At 36.4% G+C, this 16,940-nt stretch overlaps 1 protein-coding gene across 2 annotated transcripts in view; it reads left to right on the forward strand.

Annotated features, from left to right (window-relative positions):
* Nucleotides 1-16,940, forward strand: part of CSMD1 (CUB and Sushi multiple domains 1) — a 1,033,500-nt gene that overhangs the window by 643,924 nt on the left and 372,636 nt on the right. For both annotated transcript variants that reach the window (XM_015284920.4, XM_015284921.4), the window contains exon 6: nucleotides 13,517-13,629. In XM_015284920.4, the coding sequence (XP_015140406.2) occupies nucleotides 13,517-13,629 (113 nt within the window). The remainder of the gene's footprint in view (nucleotides 1-13,516; nucleotides 13,630-16,940) is intronic.

The following is a 16,940-nucleotide window of genomic DNA, read 5'->3' on the forward strand; positions in this document are numbered from 1 at the left end:
AGGAGAGGTGCTCCAGCATTTGGATCATCCTTCTTGCCCTTTTCTGGGTCCTCTGCAAAAGCTCCACATCTTCCCTGTTTTGGGAGCTCTTGAACGTAATCAGTGCCATCGATAGCAGGATCAAGTTCACCCTCCTCAAGTTTGAGGATGATGCCAAGCTGTGTAGTGCAATTGACATGCCTGAAGGATGGGATGCTATTCAGTGAGACCTAGACAAGCTTGAGAAGTGAGCCCAGGTAAACCTCATGAGGTTTAACAAAGTTAAGTGCTAGGTCTTGTACCTGGGTTGTGGCAACCCATCATATCAGTACAAGCTAGGAGATGTAAGGATAGAGCACTTAGTACTGGTAGATGGCAAGCTGGACATGAATCAGCAATGTGCCCTTACAGCCCAGAAGGCCAACTGTATCCTGGGCTGAATCAAAAGAAGCATGGCCAGCAGGTCAAGGGAGGTGATCCTGCCCCTCTACTCTGACCTGGTGAGACTTCACCTGGAGTGCTGTTTCCAGATGTGGAGTCCTCAGTACAGGAGGACCTGTTACCGTGCATCTGGAGGAAGGCCCCCAAAATTATCCAAGGCATGGATCACCTCTCCTATGAAGACAGGTTGAGAGAACTGGGGCTGTTCATTCTGGAGAAGAGAAGGCTCTGTGGTAGTGACCTGATATTTCTGTATATAAAGTAGGCTGTATGAAGTAAGGGGACAGACTCACAGGGTCTTTTGAGACAGGACAAGGAGAAATGGATTCAAACTAAATGAGGGGAGATACAGACTGAATATGTGAAGTTTTTTATAGTAACTTCATTGAGGGACTGGAACAGGTTGCCCATAGAGATGGTAAAAGTAATGTCCTTTGGAGACTTTCAAGGACGGGTGGGCAGGGCTAGATGGGCTCTGAGTAATCTGATCTAGATGTAGATGTCCCTGTTCATTGCAGGATAGTTAGACTAGATGACCTTTAGAGATCCTTTCCAACTCTAAAGATTCTAAGTTTCTGTCATGGTTCTGTATTCTTCCTCATGTTATATCAGATGGTTGGTTGGTAATGGGTAAGGTGCTTTATCATTATGATTATAATTTATCATTTATTATATTTATCATTATCCTTAGCATCTGGGAAGTGGTTCATATTAAGTTAAATATCAGTGAATTTTTAAAGGCATTTTAGGATTTGGAGACTTCATAGTAGTATTTTGTTAGTGTTCATTACCACTGCAATTGAGTATTACTGAAGAAATTGACTTAAGAGAGTAGTAGCCTGATACCAGCTTTGGAATGTAATTTACAGTCATAAAAGATAACAAATCCACACTTTACTTGTGTATCAGCAGTGTTTTGTAAAATGTACTTAAAGTAGATAATTATATGTCATAAGGCCTGTTGAAGTATTGTAATCTTTTACAAGCTTTAATCTAATGAACCACAGAAAATATATTCTACTGTAGAACAGTCTTAACTGGTTAATCTTGCTGAGAATTGAAATACAGTTTTTTCCAGGAAGAAATGTCTACAATAACTGGACTCAAGTAATGCTAAAATACTTCAGTGAGTTAAACAAAACATTGAACTTGTTTTATTTTTAATTGATTTATGGAGAATTTATTGAATAAAGCTTAGATTGAATAATAATGATGCTAATCAGACAGTCATGCAGTGATGGAGAAGTAAATATGCAGTGATTTGGAAACAATAGTTCTTGTGATAGGGCAGCACATTGACGCAGAGCTTTCAACAGCAGTGTCAACTGGAGTTTAGTTGGACTGGTACAATTTCATGTAATAGTACTTCAGTTAAATATAACATAGTCTCAACACCTTATCAGAAACTTGAAACTTTACTGTGAAGAGAAATTAGTACAAAAATGCAATGTAAACTACTTCAGACATTCATTGTAATGAATGACAATTTAACTAAGGAAATCCTCTACATGTACTTGGTGAATACCACTAATCACAAGCAGTATTTGATGAAGTGCTTACTCCTGGCTGTTCGTTCTTCTTGCAATGCACTGACAGATAAACTGAATTGCTGATTTATAGTCATGGTTAACTTATGCTCCAGATAATTTCACTTTTTTTTTTAATAACATTAGAAAGTCAGATTTGTAAACTTCTTTGAATAACTAAATCTGTTCATAAATGCATTTTTAACCTACTATTTTCACAAAGCTTCTGCTGTCAAACTGTCCAGTCTTTCATTAGATTTCCAGCTTTCACTAGCACATGCTAAGACAGTAATTATTAAAGTTGACTCAAAAACTTGCTGTATATTCTTCTTAACCTAATCTTTTTTTATACAGTTAAATACATCTGCTGCCCTCTGTATTTTTTGTTGTTCCTCTTCTTGTCCTTCTTACTGTCAAGATAAACAAAGCTATTTCTCCTTGCATAAGTTTGTCTACCAGAAAAATACTAGAGTGAAGGCTGAGAATTTTTCAAGGAAACTGAGAGGTATTTCTTCACTAAACTTTATTTTTTCAAGCTTGAAAGTCTTATATGTGTTGTTGTTACTTCATTTTTGTAGTTGTATCTATCTGACTAAAGGATTACCCATAATAAAGAAAAAGCACCATCACGGAACTATGAAAATCTATCCATGTCTGACAGTGGTGCTTACGCTGAAGGACTGAATCCTGGCTGCCTTTATTTTGGCTTCTAGGCTTCAATTTTCTTTTCTTGGAATATGATGGTATTTTGCAATAACCCACACTAAATTCTGGTGAAATATGGTGACTTCTTTCATGAGAATGGTGAATTGATATTGCCATTCAGGTTTTCTTCAATGTAAGTGTTATCATAAAAAATAAAAAAAATAAAAAAAAAACCCACACACTTTGATAAGTAATCTTCAGAGTAAAATTCTTGTTCATTTTTTATTTACTGTTGGATGATATTGCAAAAGGTACAACCAAGTATGTAATAAGTGTAACCTATCAATTCTTTCTGTTGTATGCATCACTATTCTTTGGTGTTTCCCACTCTTGTCAAGCCGTTAATGGTTTCTGTATTTTTTTCTTAGAATTTGTTTTAATTGTTACATTAAAAATGTAGGTTGACTGAGGGTAGTATGTGCAGTGTAGGCAAGAAACTTAACAAAACAGTACAGGCAACTTCTATTAAATTTTCACATATTTTGAACAGCAAATTACCCATCATGTCAGCAATTAAAAATAGCAGTGTTGCTATCTAGTGAAGTTATTCATTTGCTACCTGAAGGGTTTTGCCTCTTAGCCATGTTAAAAATACTTATGTCACAATGTTCATTGTTGCTGATACTTTCTTTCTAGTCAGAAGACATTTGGCTGTTAAAAAGAGATAAGGAAAACTTTAAATAGGAACTCTAAATTGTCCATACAAAAAAAGCTTGGGAGAAGGCTTGATTCAGGCAACATAACTTACCAAATTCTGTGCTCAATTAGCACAAAGAGTGGCTCAAACAAAAAAAAAAAAAAAACAAACAAAAAAAAAACCCCACAACAAAAAAAGAAAAAACAGTAATACATTCAGTTGAATAAAATTTTAAGTAATAAGAATAATTCACATAACATCAGAGAAGGAACACACCTTCTGGTACTAGTGTTGCATTTTAACATCACTGATAAACTTTATGAAGGATAGAGTTGTGTTTTAAAAATAATGAAATTAAGTTCTGAACTCAAATTTCTAAATAAATATCCTGGCTTCTGTATTATGCAATATTAAAAAGAGTTAATGTGTGCTTGCACTCTGTTTACCGGGAAGGTTTTCTCTCCCCATCCCACTATTCTCTCGAACTATCAAAAAAGTATATTTTTATATTGGCAATAACTGTAGACTGCCTGAAATTAATAGTATTTTAATTTATATATAATGAGAACTGTCCATACCATCTGTTTGGAAACTACTTTTTTTTTTTTTTTAACTGGAAATACACCACATGTAAAGCTTAGAAGAGATATCTCTACTACGAGAGTGCATTTGTTGCCCTTTTTTATCTGATACTGTATATTGCATTGACATACAACAGGGTGTGTATAACTATGATTGCTTGGTGAGTGTCATGGTTTTATGATTTATGGTTATCAGTATTCCACATCACAACATCATGCAGTGTACTGGGAGTTAAGGAGCAAATGCTTTAGTTCCGGGTACCTGTCTGGAAGAGAAGAACAACTACATTCCCCAAGAGCCTTTTCGAGTACTGTTATCTTTCCTGCTCAAGGGAACAGATAAAAGGGCGCAGGTCATCTGACATGTCCCTCTTCTCATCTCGCCGTGTTCCCAGCTGGATCGGCTCACTACTGCTGCTCCCAACTGCACGCAAGGCTTCAGTATTAGCGTAAGGCCTTTGGCTCGTGGACAATCTTTCTCTCAATTATTTTTGATTTATACTGTATTATAGTGTGTTATCTTACATTCCCATAGTATATTTAGTAAATTAGTTTGTTTCTCATCAGATCGTTGCCGCTGTTTTTGATTGTTTTGGGGTCCCCTGTTTCCCTTCCTGGAGGCGCGGATTTTGTGAAATCCCTCTGCCCCACTAGTCGCGGAACCAGGTCAGACCAGCCTTTAAACCGTTGACAGTGAGGCTTCTTGATTTTTGTGTCTGACCAAACTGGAGGCCTTCTGTGATGGAGTCAGGGCTTTGGTGGACAACGGAAGGGTGACGGATGTCATCTACCTGGACTTCTGCAAGGCCTTTGACATGGTCCCTCACCACATCCTTCCCTCTAAATTGGAGACGTGTGGATTTGAAGGTTGGACTGTTCAGTGGATTAGGGATTGGCTGGCTGGATGCAGATCAGTGGTTCTAAGTCAGGGTGGGGGCTGGTCACAAGCGATGACCCTCAGGGGTTGGTCTTGGGACCAGTGCTCTTCAACACCTTCATCAATGACATAGATAATGGCATTGAGTGCGCCCTAAGCAAGTTTGCAGATGACACCAAGCTGAGTGGTGCAGTTGATACATTAGAGGGAAGAGAAACCAGAGGGACCTGGACAGGCTGGAGAAGTAAGCTCACGTGAACCTAATAAGGTTCAATAAGGCCAAGCTGCACTTGGGCCAGGGAAAAATCAGGTATTTGTACAGACTGGGGAAAAATGTCCTTGAGAGCAGCCCTGCGGAGAAAGACTTGGGGGTCCTGGTGGGCGAGAAGCTGGATGTGAACCAGTATCCTGAGCTTGCAGCCCAGAAGGCCAACTGTGTTCTGGGCTGCATTAAAAAAGGAATGGCCAGCGGGGAGAGGGAGGTGATTGGCCCCCTCTACTCAGCTCTTGTGAGGCCCCATCTGGTGTACTGTGTCCAGGCCCGGGGCCCCCAGCACAAGAAAGATGCAGAGCTCTTGGAACGAATCCAGAGGAGGGCCACTAAGATGATCAGAGGGCTGGAGCACCTCTCCTATGAGGAAAGGTTGAGGGAAATGGGATTGTTTAGGTTGGAGAAGAGAAGGCTCCGGGGAGACCTCATTGTGGCCTTCCAGTGTATAGGAGGGAGTAATGGAGGGGTAATGGTTGTTTACAAGGGTGGAAAGTGATGGGACATGGAGGAGCGGTTTTAAACTGAGACAGGGGAGGTTTAGGTTGGATACTGGGAGGAACTTTTTCACTCAGCGGGTGGTGACACACTGGAACAAGTTGCCCAAGAAGGTTGTGGATGCCCCATCCCTGGAGGTATTCAAAGCCAGGCTGGATGTGGCTCTGGGCCGCCTGGTCTAGTGGTTGGTGACTCTGCTCATGGCAGGGGGTTGAAACTAGATGATCTTTGAGGTCCTTTTCAACCCAGGCCATTCTATAATTCTATGCTTTTATTAATAAGTACTGAAGTATAGAATTATAAGAACAAAATAATGTAATCAATGTATGGAAAGTATGTCACAAATGTAGATAAGTGAATTTGTCAAGCTTAATGAGATGTACTAAGAATGTAAATATTTGCCTTAGTTCTTTGCCAAGGTTGGCTTTAGAACTGGCAGGAGATGCTTTACGCTTAAAGGTTAAGCCAGGTATCAACAAAATTGACCAAGACTGATTTTACCACTTGAGGATATCAGTGCAGTGCATATCATCACGGAAATGAGTAAATATACTGTTCTTTGTTTAATTCAGCTTGTAACATGCTTTGGGGGGGGGGGGGGAGGAGATCTATACAAAACTTCCATTCCTAGGGAAAAATTACTTTTTAGAAATAAGAAGAACATGGCTTGAACATATATTTAGGTCTATACATATATGGTGAGTTGGCTTCTTTTTTTTTTTTTTTTTTTTTCAGTTTTATCTTATGAAGATACTGAGTAAGAAGATGGTTTACATGTTTAAATATTATCACTGCGTAGGTACTGTCATGCAAATGTTTTATCCAAGTATTTGCTGATTACACTGAAATTATGAAATGTAATTATTCAATTTCTGAAACTATGTCCTCGTGAGGATACTAAATGATATGGCTTTCAAAGAGAGTAAGATTTCATATTTCAGCAACCACATCACATTATACGGTGAACAATTAGAAATATTTTTAATATAAAAAATAGAATATTAATGATGTTTTCAACCAGAATCGTTTTATAGTCCTGTCTATAAATATGAAGACATTTCTAGTACCAGGTAGAGCTAATGTTGAAAGCCCACTGCACTTGGACTTCCTGTAGATTTCAGTATGAATTAAGTATAGATCAGAGATTTTTCAGAACTGGATTTTACATTGTTAAAATCAGTCCATAAAATAAAAAAACCAGAAACACTTCAGGTGAAGTTTTCTGCTCTTTTCAGTCAGTCTGGAATGTTTCTTAACTTTCTCAAGTCACACATAAAGATGCACCTAGAAATATACTGTTATTTACATTAGTGTTGGGCTTCTGTTACACATTGTAACTATGATTTCCACTATGCAAAAACGTGTTCAGAGGCGATATACATAATTGTAAATAACTGACAATATGAGCATTCTTTGTGTCATCAAACTAGGCTGAATTTCACATCCACAAGAATGAAGACGAAAGGGAAATTGTTGATTGAAGTTAGTTATTTTTAATACCAAAAAGAAAATTGATTATATGGTATATAATGCTACCATATAACATTTAGTATGTTTTACACATTTCAGTGAAAATTGGGGAATCAAAAATTGATTTAACCTGAGATTGATCTTTTTCCTCCATGTAATGCAAAGTTTTCAGTCAATCAGTTATGCATGTTAGTCAGTCATGCTATCTTTTCTTCTAAAGGTTTTGTCTAAGCCCTTCTCAGTTGACAGTCCTTTGAGCAATTTGACATGAAGGACAGCTGGAAGAGTGTCTTGATTAATAGGAGCTGATTCCTTTTAACACTGCTATAAGTAGCCATGCTGTATTAGGGATGAATTGGATTAATACTGTGGGATAAAAGCATCAGTCTGAATACTGCTGTCTAGAAATCGCTGTCTGGTAAGAGTGGACCACTTTAGTTATGATCATCTGGATTGCTGAATGTAAATATCAGGGATTGGAATATACAGATGCAGAAATGCAGAGATGCAGAAATTTGTGCTGTATACAAATAATCCCTGTACTCAAAAGGTTTTGGACTCATAGGATAAGGTGTAACACAAAAATGTGAGAGAACATAATTTGAAAAGATTGCTTTGAGTGATGTGATGACTGAAAATAAAGTTGTTCTTTGCTGTAGACCAATCCTGTTGGACATAATGCTTGGTTATAGCTGTCAGTTAGGCTCTTACACTGTGATAGGTTACTCATAGGATTGCATTACCTCCTGAGGAAGTATAAAGCTACTTTTGTATACAGTCTAGTTTTCATGTACAAAAAGTGGTTGTACATGTATTTGTTGCACAAATCTGTCTAACCTGATTTAGGCTAGAGGTGTAAGAGGATCACTGAGCACAGCTAGCATTTATGGCTTTATAATCTCTATGAGCAATAGGCAAGCTGCTGCTGTCTTTTAGACTGGAAAGAATTTCTTCACATCTGTCAAAAATGAGTGAAGATGGTAGAATTTTGTAAATATATACACATAAGCATATATGATATTCCCCAGAATAGGTGGGAGCTAGGTTATAAAGGCAAGTGTTCTAGTTCGAAGTTCTTACAGTGCAGACGATAATAGGTGGTATAATATTTGACATATATCCTCTATTTTTATAAGTATTATTTTCTTTCATAGGATCTTAACAAGTTCCAGGAATCTGGGGCATCTAAATGTATTGTTTAAAATGCATGTATTTTATGACGTACTGTTATGGAAAACATAAACATAGTTTCATAAAGTTATAAGATGAAATAGAAATAATTTTCTGAAATTACCCAGTTGTATCCTTGGAACAACTTTAACTGCTTCCTATTACTTCCTTAGTCTATGGATGGTAACCAGTGAGTTATTTTAAGAGGTAATGTTTATCTGTATGCTAAGATAACAGTATTTCATTGGTTTATGGTCTGAGAGAACAATAATCAAGGACTATAAAGGAAGATAGAGAAACAAGATATTTTATTTCATATTTTAATATCAAACAGATTGTATGTCTGATAGATAGATCCTAAACTAATTAACATCTGTAAGGCACGATATAGAAACGTATTCTAAAATTTGTCCTTTAGCGGGCTAAATGCCCCCTTATATGAACTGAGTTTTTTTAAATACAAAAAATTGGGGGAATTTTTTTAGTCAACGTGAATTCTGCAAATGAAAGTCCAATAAAAAACTCAGTTAGTGAAATATTCCTTTCAGTGACTTTTAATAGTTTTTTTTTTCTTTTTTTTTCTTTAATTATTTTGTAACAAATCCAAATGGGACACCTAAAGTCTTTGATTTAAGAAAAAGAAACAACTCATCCAACCTAAAATACATAATGGAAAAATGTTATTAGTGAAATTGGTTGCACTGAACTGAAAACCATGTTTCAGCTCATTATATTTATATGTTCATTCTAGCTTGTTTTGAAAACCTCACAGAGGCAACTACAAATGACAGAACTTAATTACTGAAAACTTAATACACCTCCTGATACCAGTTTTCGTTGCCACCATCTATGCTGAGAATATAATCTCACTTGTCATAAGTTTTGTCTTTTAAGGTATTAAAGAATAGACTTTTTCAGCACAAATGTAGATCCCTAATGTACTTAAAAATGTTCACTGTATTTGCAATAGATATTATGTTATATAATTTAAACAATTTTTTTATTATTATTTTCCTTAGGTATTGTGACTAAAAAGGAACAACTCTGGGAAAGTAGCCTCTGCATGAAAAATGACAGTGACTTTGGCAGATAATAAATATTTCATAATAAGATTAGTGATTACTGCTTTCGATGTTTGCTTTTCAATTTACCTTCTTAGATTTTTAGTCCTGTACTAGGAAATGGTAACTGAAGGTTTAAGAAATGGAAAAACAACAACAACAACAACAACAACAAAAACCTACACAAATAATTGGGTGACATCATATGAGTAGATTTTAAAACTTATTGCTGAAATACAAATTTCTCCCTTATTTATTCACTGAGGAATTTGTTCAGGAATTAGTATGAAGAGAACTAAAAATTCTGCTGTTTTCAGAATGTTAGCAAAAAGTACCCATCTGGGCTATGGCAGTAAAAGCACAGTAACTGCAGCATCCTTAAACAGAATATTGCGTGCTGTAAGATCTACATTTTATCGTTTCAGCTATTAGTAATTACAGTAAACTAGGGAAGAATTATTAAAGCAAAATATTTATCTCCCAAGTGCTCAATTACTGCATATTAATTGCAACAAAAAAGGTAACTATTTAGTTTTCTTTGTTCAATTGTGAGCTTGTTGTCCTGGAGGTAAATTAATATTTAAAACTACCATATTAACTTTAGGACTGAATGCATCTTCTCTAGATCTGGATGTAAGAATTCCTTGCAAAGCTATAAAAGGATGGCCTTCAGTACTTAGGACCTGGGTTTAATATCATTGCATTGAACAGTAAAGTCTAATTAATTGCTGTGACCTAGAACTTAATGTTCCTCTCTTGCTGGACAATGAAAGCCATATATAAGCAAAAGCCTAAACATACAAGGAATTATTATTTTATTCATTATTAATCAGCATCAGCATTATTCATCAGCTTGAAAGCAGTAATAATATTCCTGAGGAAGTATATGCTGTACGGTGTGCCATGGAACATTGTCCCAGTTATGTTTGTCAAATATCAGAGCAATAACAAAGAAAAATATCTGCTAATACTATTGAATTAATAAACTGAAGTATTCTTAATAAAGCTTTTTTTTTTTTTTTTTTTTTTTTTTTTTTTTTTTCCCGAGCAATAGATAAAAATTAAAAAAGAAACACCTTTGGCTTTAACCTGCAGCCAAACATGAAATATGTTCAGGCATAATGCTCGCTGTGAGGTATAGTGAAGTACAAAAAATAAGACTGATTTTGTACTTTTTATAAGTGGTGGGTAGCAACAGAATGAGGGGAAATGGCTTTAAAATGGAAGATGGTAATTTAGGCTAGGCACTTGGAAGAAATTTTTTACTGTGAAGGTGGCGAGACACTGGACCAAGTCGCCCAGTGAGATGTCCAAGGCCAGGCTGGATGGGGCTTTGAACAACCTGGTCTAGTGGTAGGTGTCCCTGCTGATAGCAGGGATGTTGAAACCAGATGATATTAAAGGTCTCATCCAACCCAAACCATTCTATGATATATCTATTGGACACAAAGTTAGAGTAGTTAAAAATTGGGAAGGCTACCTTCAGAGAATAAAATTCTGTTTTGACCTGTCGCATGAGCTAGGTTATAATAGAATTTATAAGATTTAGATGAGGTTCAGATGTTGCTATTTACTGAGTTAGTCATTCTCACTCTTATTTCTAAGGTGACATTAGTCTCAAATTAATGTGAAAGTTGAAAATTCTGAAAATGTGCACCCCCAAAATATTTATTCCACTCCCAGGCTGCTGCAGGCTGACAGCTCAAGTTAGGTAAGGTGAACTACATCTTTTTTCCCTTGTTTCACCAGGTGTAAGTGATTCTAAGCATGAATGTAAAGTTTTGCTCAGGTGAGAAACTTAAAGTTTATCTTAGGAGACTTGATCTGAATTAATTATGGGATATCACACCAAATTTCTACCTAAGTTTCATAGAATCCTAGAGTTGCCAAGGTTGGAAAAGACCTCCAAGATCGTCCAGTCCAACCATCCACCTACCACCAATATTTCCCCGCTAAACTGTGTCCTTAAGTACAACATCTAATAGTTTCTTGAACATTTCCAGGGATGGTGAGTCTACCACCTCTCTGGGTAGCCTATTAAAGTACCTGACCACTCTTTCAGAGAGGATATTTTCCATGTGTCCAACCTGAATATCCCCAGTGCTGAATATGAAGGGTCTGAGTATAGTTTCCAGTGCAAGGAGCCTAAATATGGCTGTGTCACTTAAAACTGCATTTCTTTAATGGAAAACAAAAAAGCATAATTTTAAATAATTTTATATTAAATAGAATAATGTAGTTTTAAATAGTGTTGTAAACTTTAGCATGTTTACATGTGGTAATTAGTAAATGCCATGAGAAGGGACTGAAGGGAAGGAGTAATGGTTTGCAAGACTTAGAAAATGTTCTATAATGATGCATTTTGAAAGTTTGAGATTATCACAGAGTTATCTTCTTGTCTCTTATTAATCATTCCATATGAAACATATCCAAAATATTTTATGGGCACTGTTTGCATATAATGCAGTTACGTTATTAATGAGTGTAATGAATGTAATGTTGTGGTGACTCCTTATGGTATGATTGGGGAACACAGTTTTTTTTTTGAATGTATAAGTATTTCATTGTGAAGAGAAACTATCACAGCATGCTGTTATCTAGTAATGTTTAAGCATTCTCCTCTCAAGATGTAGGAAATATTGTGTAGGAAAACTGAGCAATTATAAATGTAGCCTTCTTATCTACTCAATTGAAAGAGTCTGAATCTTTTAAATTGTTCAACTCTGGTTAAGACTTCGGTTTTGGGCTTATCTCAGTGACTTGTCAATGTCTGCTTTCCTTTCTTCCATACTTTTTATACTCATGAATGCTTGATTTCATTCAAGCATATATTCTCAGGCCCAAGTTGACAAAATATATTGATATGAAGTTCTGTGGCAAACTTTTCTGGTCCTCAGTGTTTATCAGAATTTTCCTGTACAGCAAGAACCATATGGGTTACTGAATCAGTGGTTTTCTTCATTTGTCTAAAAGCAGCTGTCACTCTCATTCATCTTCCCAGGAGCATATCCTGTTATCCTGAAAAATTCTCAGGAGAATTGCTTGGGGAACTTTATGACTTGCTAACATGCTCCTTACAAATATTTCACCCCAAAAATGTATGTGCTCATTTGGTTTCAATCTTAACACCAAATAATGCTAAGGTAAAATAGAAAGGATTCCTTCATAGCAACCAAAATAAACAGCCATGTGCATATTGCTGTGAAAACAGGGTGAAAAATAAAAAGAGAAAATTCATCCATGATGTAATTATTTTAGATGCCAGAATGAGGAACATCTGGTTCTCCCCTGCTCCCTCTCTCCAATTCTGAACCCTGGTAGATAGATGTTAGCTATTACAAATATTCCGTTATTTCATGTTCCATATGAAGAAGACACAATTTAAACTTTTTCTCTGAAACTGTTCAGTTCTTATCTAGAAGATAAGAATCTGCTATTTTAAAGAGATCAGAGAAATGTTCAGCAAGAATCAAAGTTGATACGAGTGAGGAAGGGCGATACTAAAGCAAAGGATGGAGGACATGCAGAAGGAGGGAGAGTGGAAGAAAGTCACACATTTTTTTTTCTTTTAACACACTAGCCAGTTGTTAGATCATTTCACCTATATGTGAAACTGCTTTAGAACTATAGAAGCAAGGGAGGATCATTGAAAGTTCTCATTTTGACAATTACCGGGATGGCTGCTTGTTTAAATATTTTAGCTCAAAGGATTTCAAAATGGAAGGTAGTTCCAAATTGAAAAATAGAATCCTGTTTTTACTCTTCAACTCTTGATTCACAGACTTGATATAGGAGCTCAGAAGATGTTCTATGATATATCCAAAACAAGAAAATAATTGAAAATAAAAACATGATTATGTTAGATGAATATAGAAATATCTTAATTATGTCAAAGTAATGAAGATTAAGTATTGATGAAAGGCTTTCCTGTATTTTTTTTTTTAATGTAATATAGCTCATAGCACTTCTTTTCAAATCTCATTTTATTTTGTTTACACTTAATTCAGTTCATTATTTATTGTTTTGTTGTATTTTGGAACAAATAACAGTTTTCCCAGTATACATTAGTATTGGGCTGAACACAAAATGGCGAAAATAGGTAAAACAGAAAGATAATTGTAAATGAGTTGACAAAATAAACTCCAGAATCCAGTTTTTATTTAATTCTTTCTTGCACTATCAAATTCAAGAAAGTAAATGGAACAGCAGTATGTTTTGGATTTCGTTCTTGTTTTCTTTATTGTCTGTAGAGTTCATGTGATATTTGGCACCCTTAACATTAGAGCCTTCTTTATTTTTCCAGGCTCACTGGTATGAATCTACCCTCCCCTGTTATCAGCAGTAAGAACTGGTTACGACTTCATTTTACATCTGACAGCAACCACCGGCGAAAGGGATTTAATGCTCAGTTTCAAGGTAGGAAATATAAAAACTGCAGCAGAAAAATTCCTTTACCTTTAAACATTGCTAAAACGGCGGTAGTAGAAATTTCTTTTTAATTATCTGGGACAGTGAAGAGCTGACTCATGTTATGACTGCTCTTATGCTGAGTAACTCTTACTGTTTTGTGATCTGGCACCTCCATGGGTTTATTTTTGAAAAAAAAAGTATCTGTATGTCACATTGCAGTTTGTTTTAAGATTTTGCTTGATCTCATTTTCTATAATGAATTGTTTTGCATTCAGTCTGGTTTTTGCTTTAAAAACATGCTTGAATGCAACATACATTTGACTTCCAAGTCAATTCTATACAAGGCATGTCCCCATCTAAACGCTGTCTTCCTTCATTACTCAAAATGAAACTCTTATCCAGAAGTCATATTCATCATTTGGAAATTTAGCTCCTCCCTGGCACAGCACAAATTGTATTTCAGGTTTCTACATAATGTTGCATATACAACTTTAAAGGAAGACAAGTAAATGTTATGTTGTTGTCAGTTGCTGTTTATGTTCACCTAGACAGTGGTTAAAATGCTATTTTTTAGAATGGAATCTTTATTGATTTTTGTACTTCATAAATCATCATTCAAGATCAAAGACAGTGTAGTTATACTGAAAACAGAGGAGCTCTATAACTCAGAAAACCATCAAGCTATTTAATTTATCTGTGCTTTTAAATTTAATTTTACCCTCCATACCATCAAATAATTTGTGTTTAGAACTTCTCTTTTATTCCAGAATTGTAGGGCCTGCACCATGTGTTAGAGATGACAAATGCACTGCTGCAATTGTATGTTCTGGTGACTATGTAGCATATACATGTAAAAGGCATTTAACGTATAGGTCTTTTTTTTTCTTTAAAAAGGTGAGAATCAGATTCCATGAAAACCAGTGATTGTGATCATGAAGCTACTTTCAGCTGTCTGTGTAAAACCTCATCAGCCTCCTCCTGATCAGGCAGCCTGTATTAAACACCCACAATGATGTTACCTATATAAGCCTGCCCGTTAATTAATAAGCTTTCAACTAATTCCTTATTAATTTCTAAGCAGAGCTTGATACATTCCAGTTGCTCTCTCACATAAAGAGAAACTCCACCACCTTGCTCTGCTGCCTGTCTTTCCTAAATACATATCCATCCATGACAGCATGTCAGTTATGTGAGCTGCCCAACCACGTGTCTATAATCACAGTGCGATCATGGCCATTTGGATGCACACAGAAGTATAGTTCATCCAGTTTATTCCCATACTGTATTCAGACACTTCAGAGAAGAAAAGGAAGGGATACCAGATCCCTCATAGTTATACACACTCTGGAGGTGGCTGGCCTTCTGGCTTATGTTGCGGGAGGCAGCTAAGGAACATTTGTTATTGTTCTGATTTTCCTGGGTTACTCCCTAGTCAGTTGCAATAGTGTGAGCATTACTATTTTGTACCCTGCCCCTCTTTCAGTTTAAAGCCTGTCTCACTAAGTTGGCCAGCCTGCTGCCTAAGATTGCCCTGCGTCTTCTAGACAGGTGGATCACATCCTTCCCTAACAAGTTATAATCCTTGTAGAAAGTTCCACTGTCATAAAAACCAAAGATCTTGCACCAGCCACATAGCCAGGAATTGATAAGCATTATACGTGTACTTCTGGCTTCTTTCTTCCTTCATACTGGCAAAACTGAAGAGAGCGTAACTTGGGCATCAATGTTCATTACTTCATCACTCCTAGGGCATTATAATCTTATTTGATTCTGCCCATTTTCTGGCTTCCACTGTCATTCATAGAATAGAATCATAGAATTTTTTGAGTTGGAAAGGACCTTTAAAGGTTCTCTAGTCCAACTCCCCAACTGGGAGAAAGTTCAAGGATGGCACTGAGGGCAACTGACTGTGTGAACCTATCTCCTTTCTTACCACTTCTATCTGGGTGAATGCATCAGACTTCTCTGGGGATTTCACTATAGGGGACACTTGTTTTAGCCCTTAGGCAAGTGCCTGCCATCACAGAATGCTTCCCCTGACACATCCTCCATATATTCCTTTCCCTGACATTGGATCCTCCCCTAAACAATCCATAATCAGGCATGTCCAGTCCCCACATGCACTTCTCCTGTGTTCAAAGATGAACTCTATAGCCATGGGCAGGGCCCCTGGAGGTGATGTGGGAGAAGTGAGTCCTGGTTTTGGGTGTCCTCTAGCCCGTGGGATTGAGGAACCTCAGGACAGTCCCAGGGGAAGCAGGACAAGAGGTTGTGTCTATGCAGTGAGGTTTTGGAGTGCCCCTTGCTGCACCCTGTGACCTCGGGGTTTCTTCTGGGCTTCTGGAGATTAAGCATGCAATGGGCTGATGATTCTTTCAGTGGGCCGGAGCAGAGTGGTATTTCGTTTCCCTGCTTGCTGTCAGCTCACTGTGCTCCTCTGTGTGTGCAGGGATGAGCTTTACAATTGCCTCACCTAACGTGTCTAACAGCATTACCAACTTTTCAAAATCAAGCCAATATGGGTGCCAGCACTTAACATCTTGTTAAGCAACAGCACAGTAAGAACCAAATTCCTTCTCCTACAAAGAATTTGGATTATCATATTTCTTGTTAAAGCATCTGTATGCTAACTGCACTATCTTAAAATCTTATCAAATTTACATCATGTTTATTATCTTGATATATTATCACTGTTATTTGCTCCCTTTCAATCAAGCAAAATTAATAGAAAACTGTTATAAACTAATAAGCAGTCTATCAACTTCATTTACTTTTTTCTTTTTGCTTTTTTGAACGGATAAACAGAATTAATAGAATGTAATTAATTAAAGTATTAGAACTACTGGATTTAAAATGATACCAAGCTCATCTGTTTGTTCTGTAAGAACAATCTTTCTAGCTTCCATTTTTATCATATATTTATTATACTTCTTTCCATGTTATTTAAAGTACTCTGAGTTATCTAGTTATTTCAGAATTCCTAGAAAGAGAATAAAATAAAAAAGCTTCCATAGTAAAAGCTGATTAATGAATATGTTCCACTTCTACAGCAAAAATGAGGTCTCACTTCTAGAGTGCTTCAAATTTGGCATGTTATTTTTGGCAGGCTGTCAGAAAGGTCCAAGAAGGTATGATGTCATTTAATCATCATGTGCCAAAACTCATCTGTTTCCTGTGTTTGCCTACTTTAAATAATGCAGGATTTAACAAACAGATAATTCTGAAGTCAAATAATGAATATAACGGAGACTGCTGAAATAATTCTGTACTAATAGAAAACCATGAGCTACATAAACTGCTAGATAAAGTAATCATTT

The sequence above is a fragment of the Gallus gallus genome, chromosome 3 (assembly GCF_016699485.2).
Source record: "Gallus gallus isolate bGalGal1 chromosome 3, bGalGal1.mat.broiler.GRCg7b, whole genome shotgun sequence".
Classification (NCBI taxonomy): Eukaryota; Metazoa; Chordata; class Aves; order Galliformes; family Phasianidae; genus Gallus; species Gallus gallus.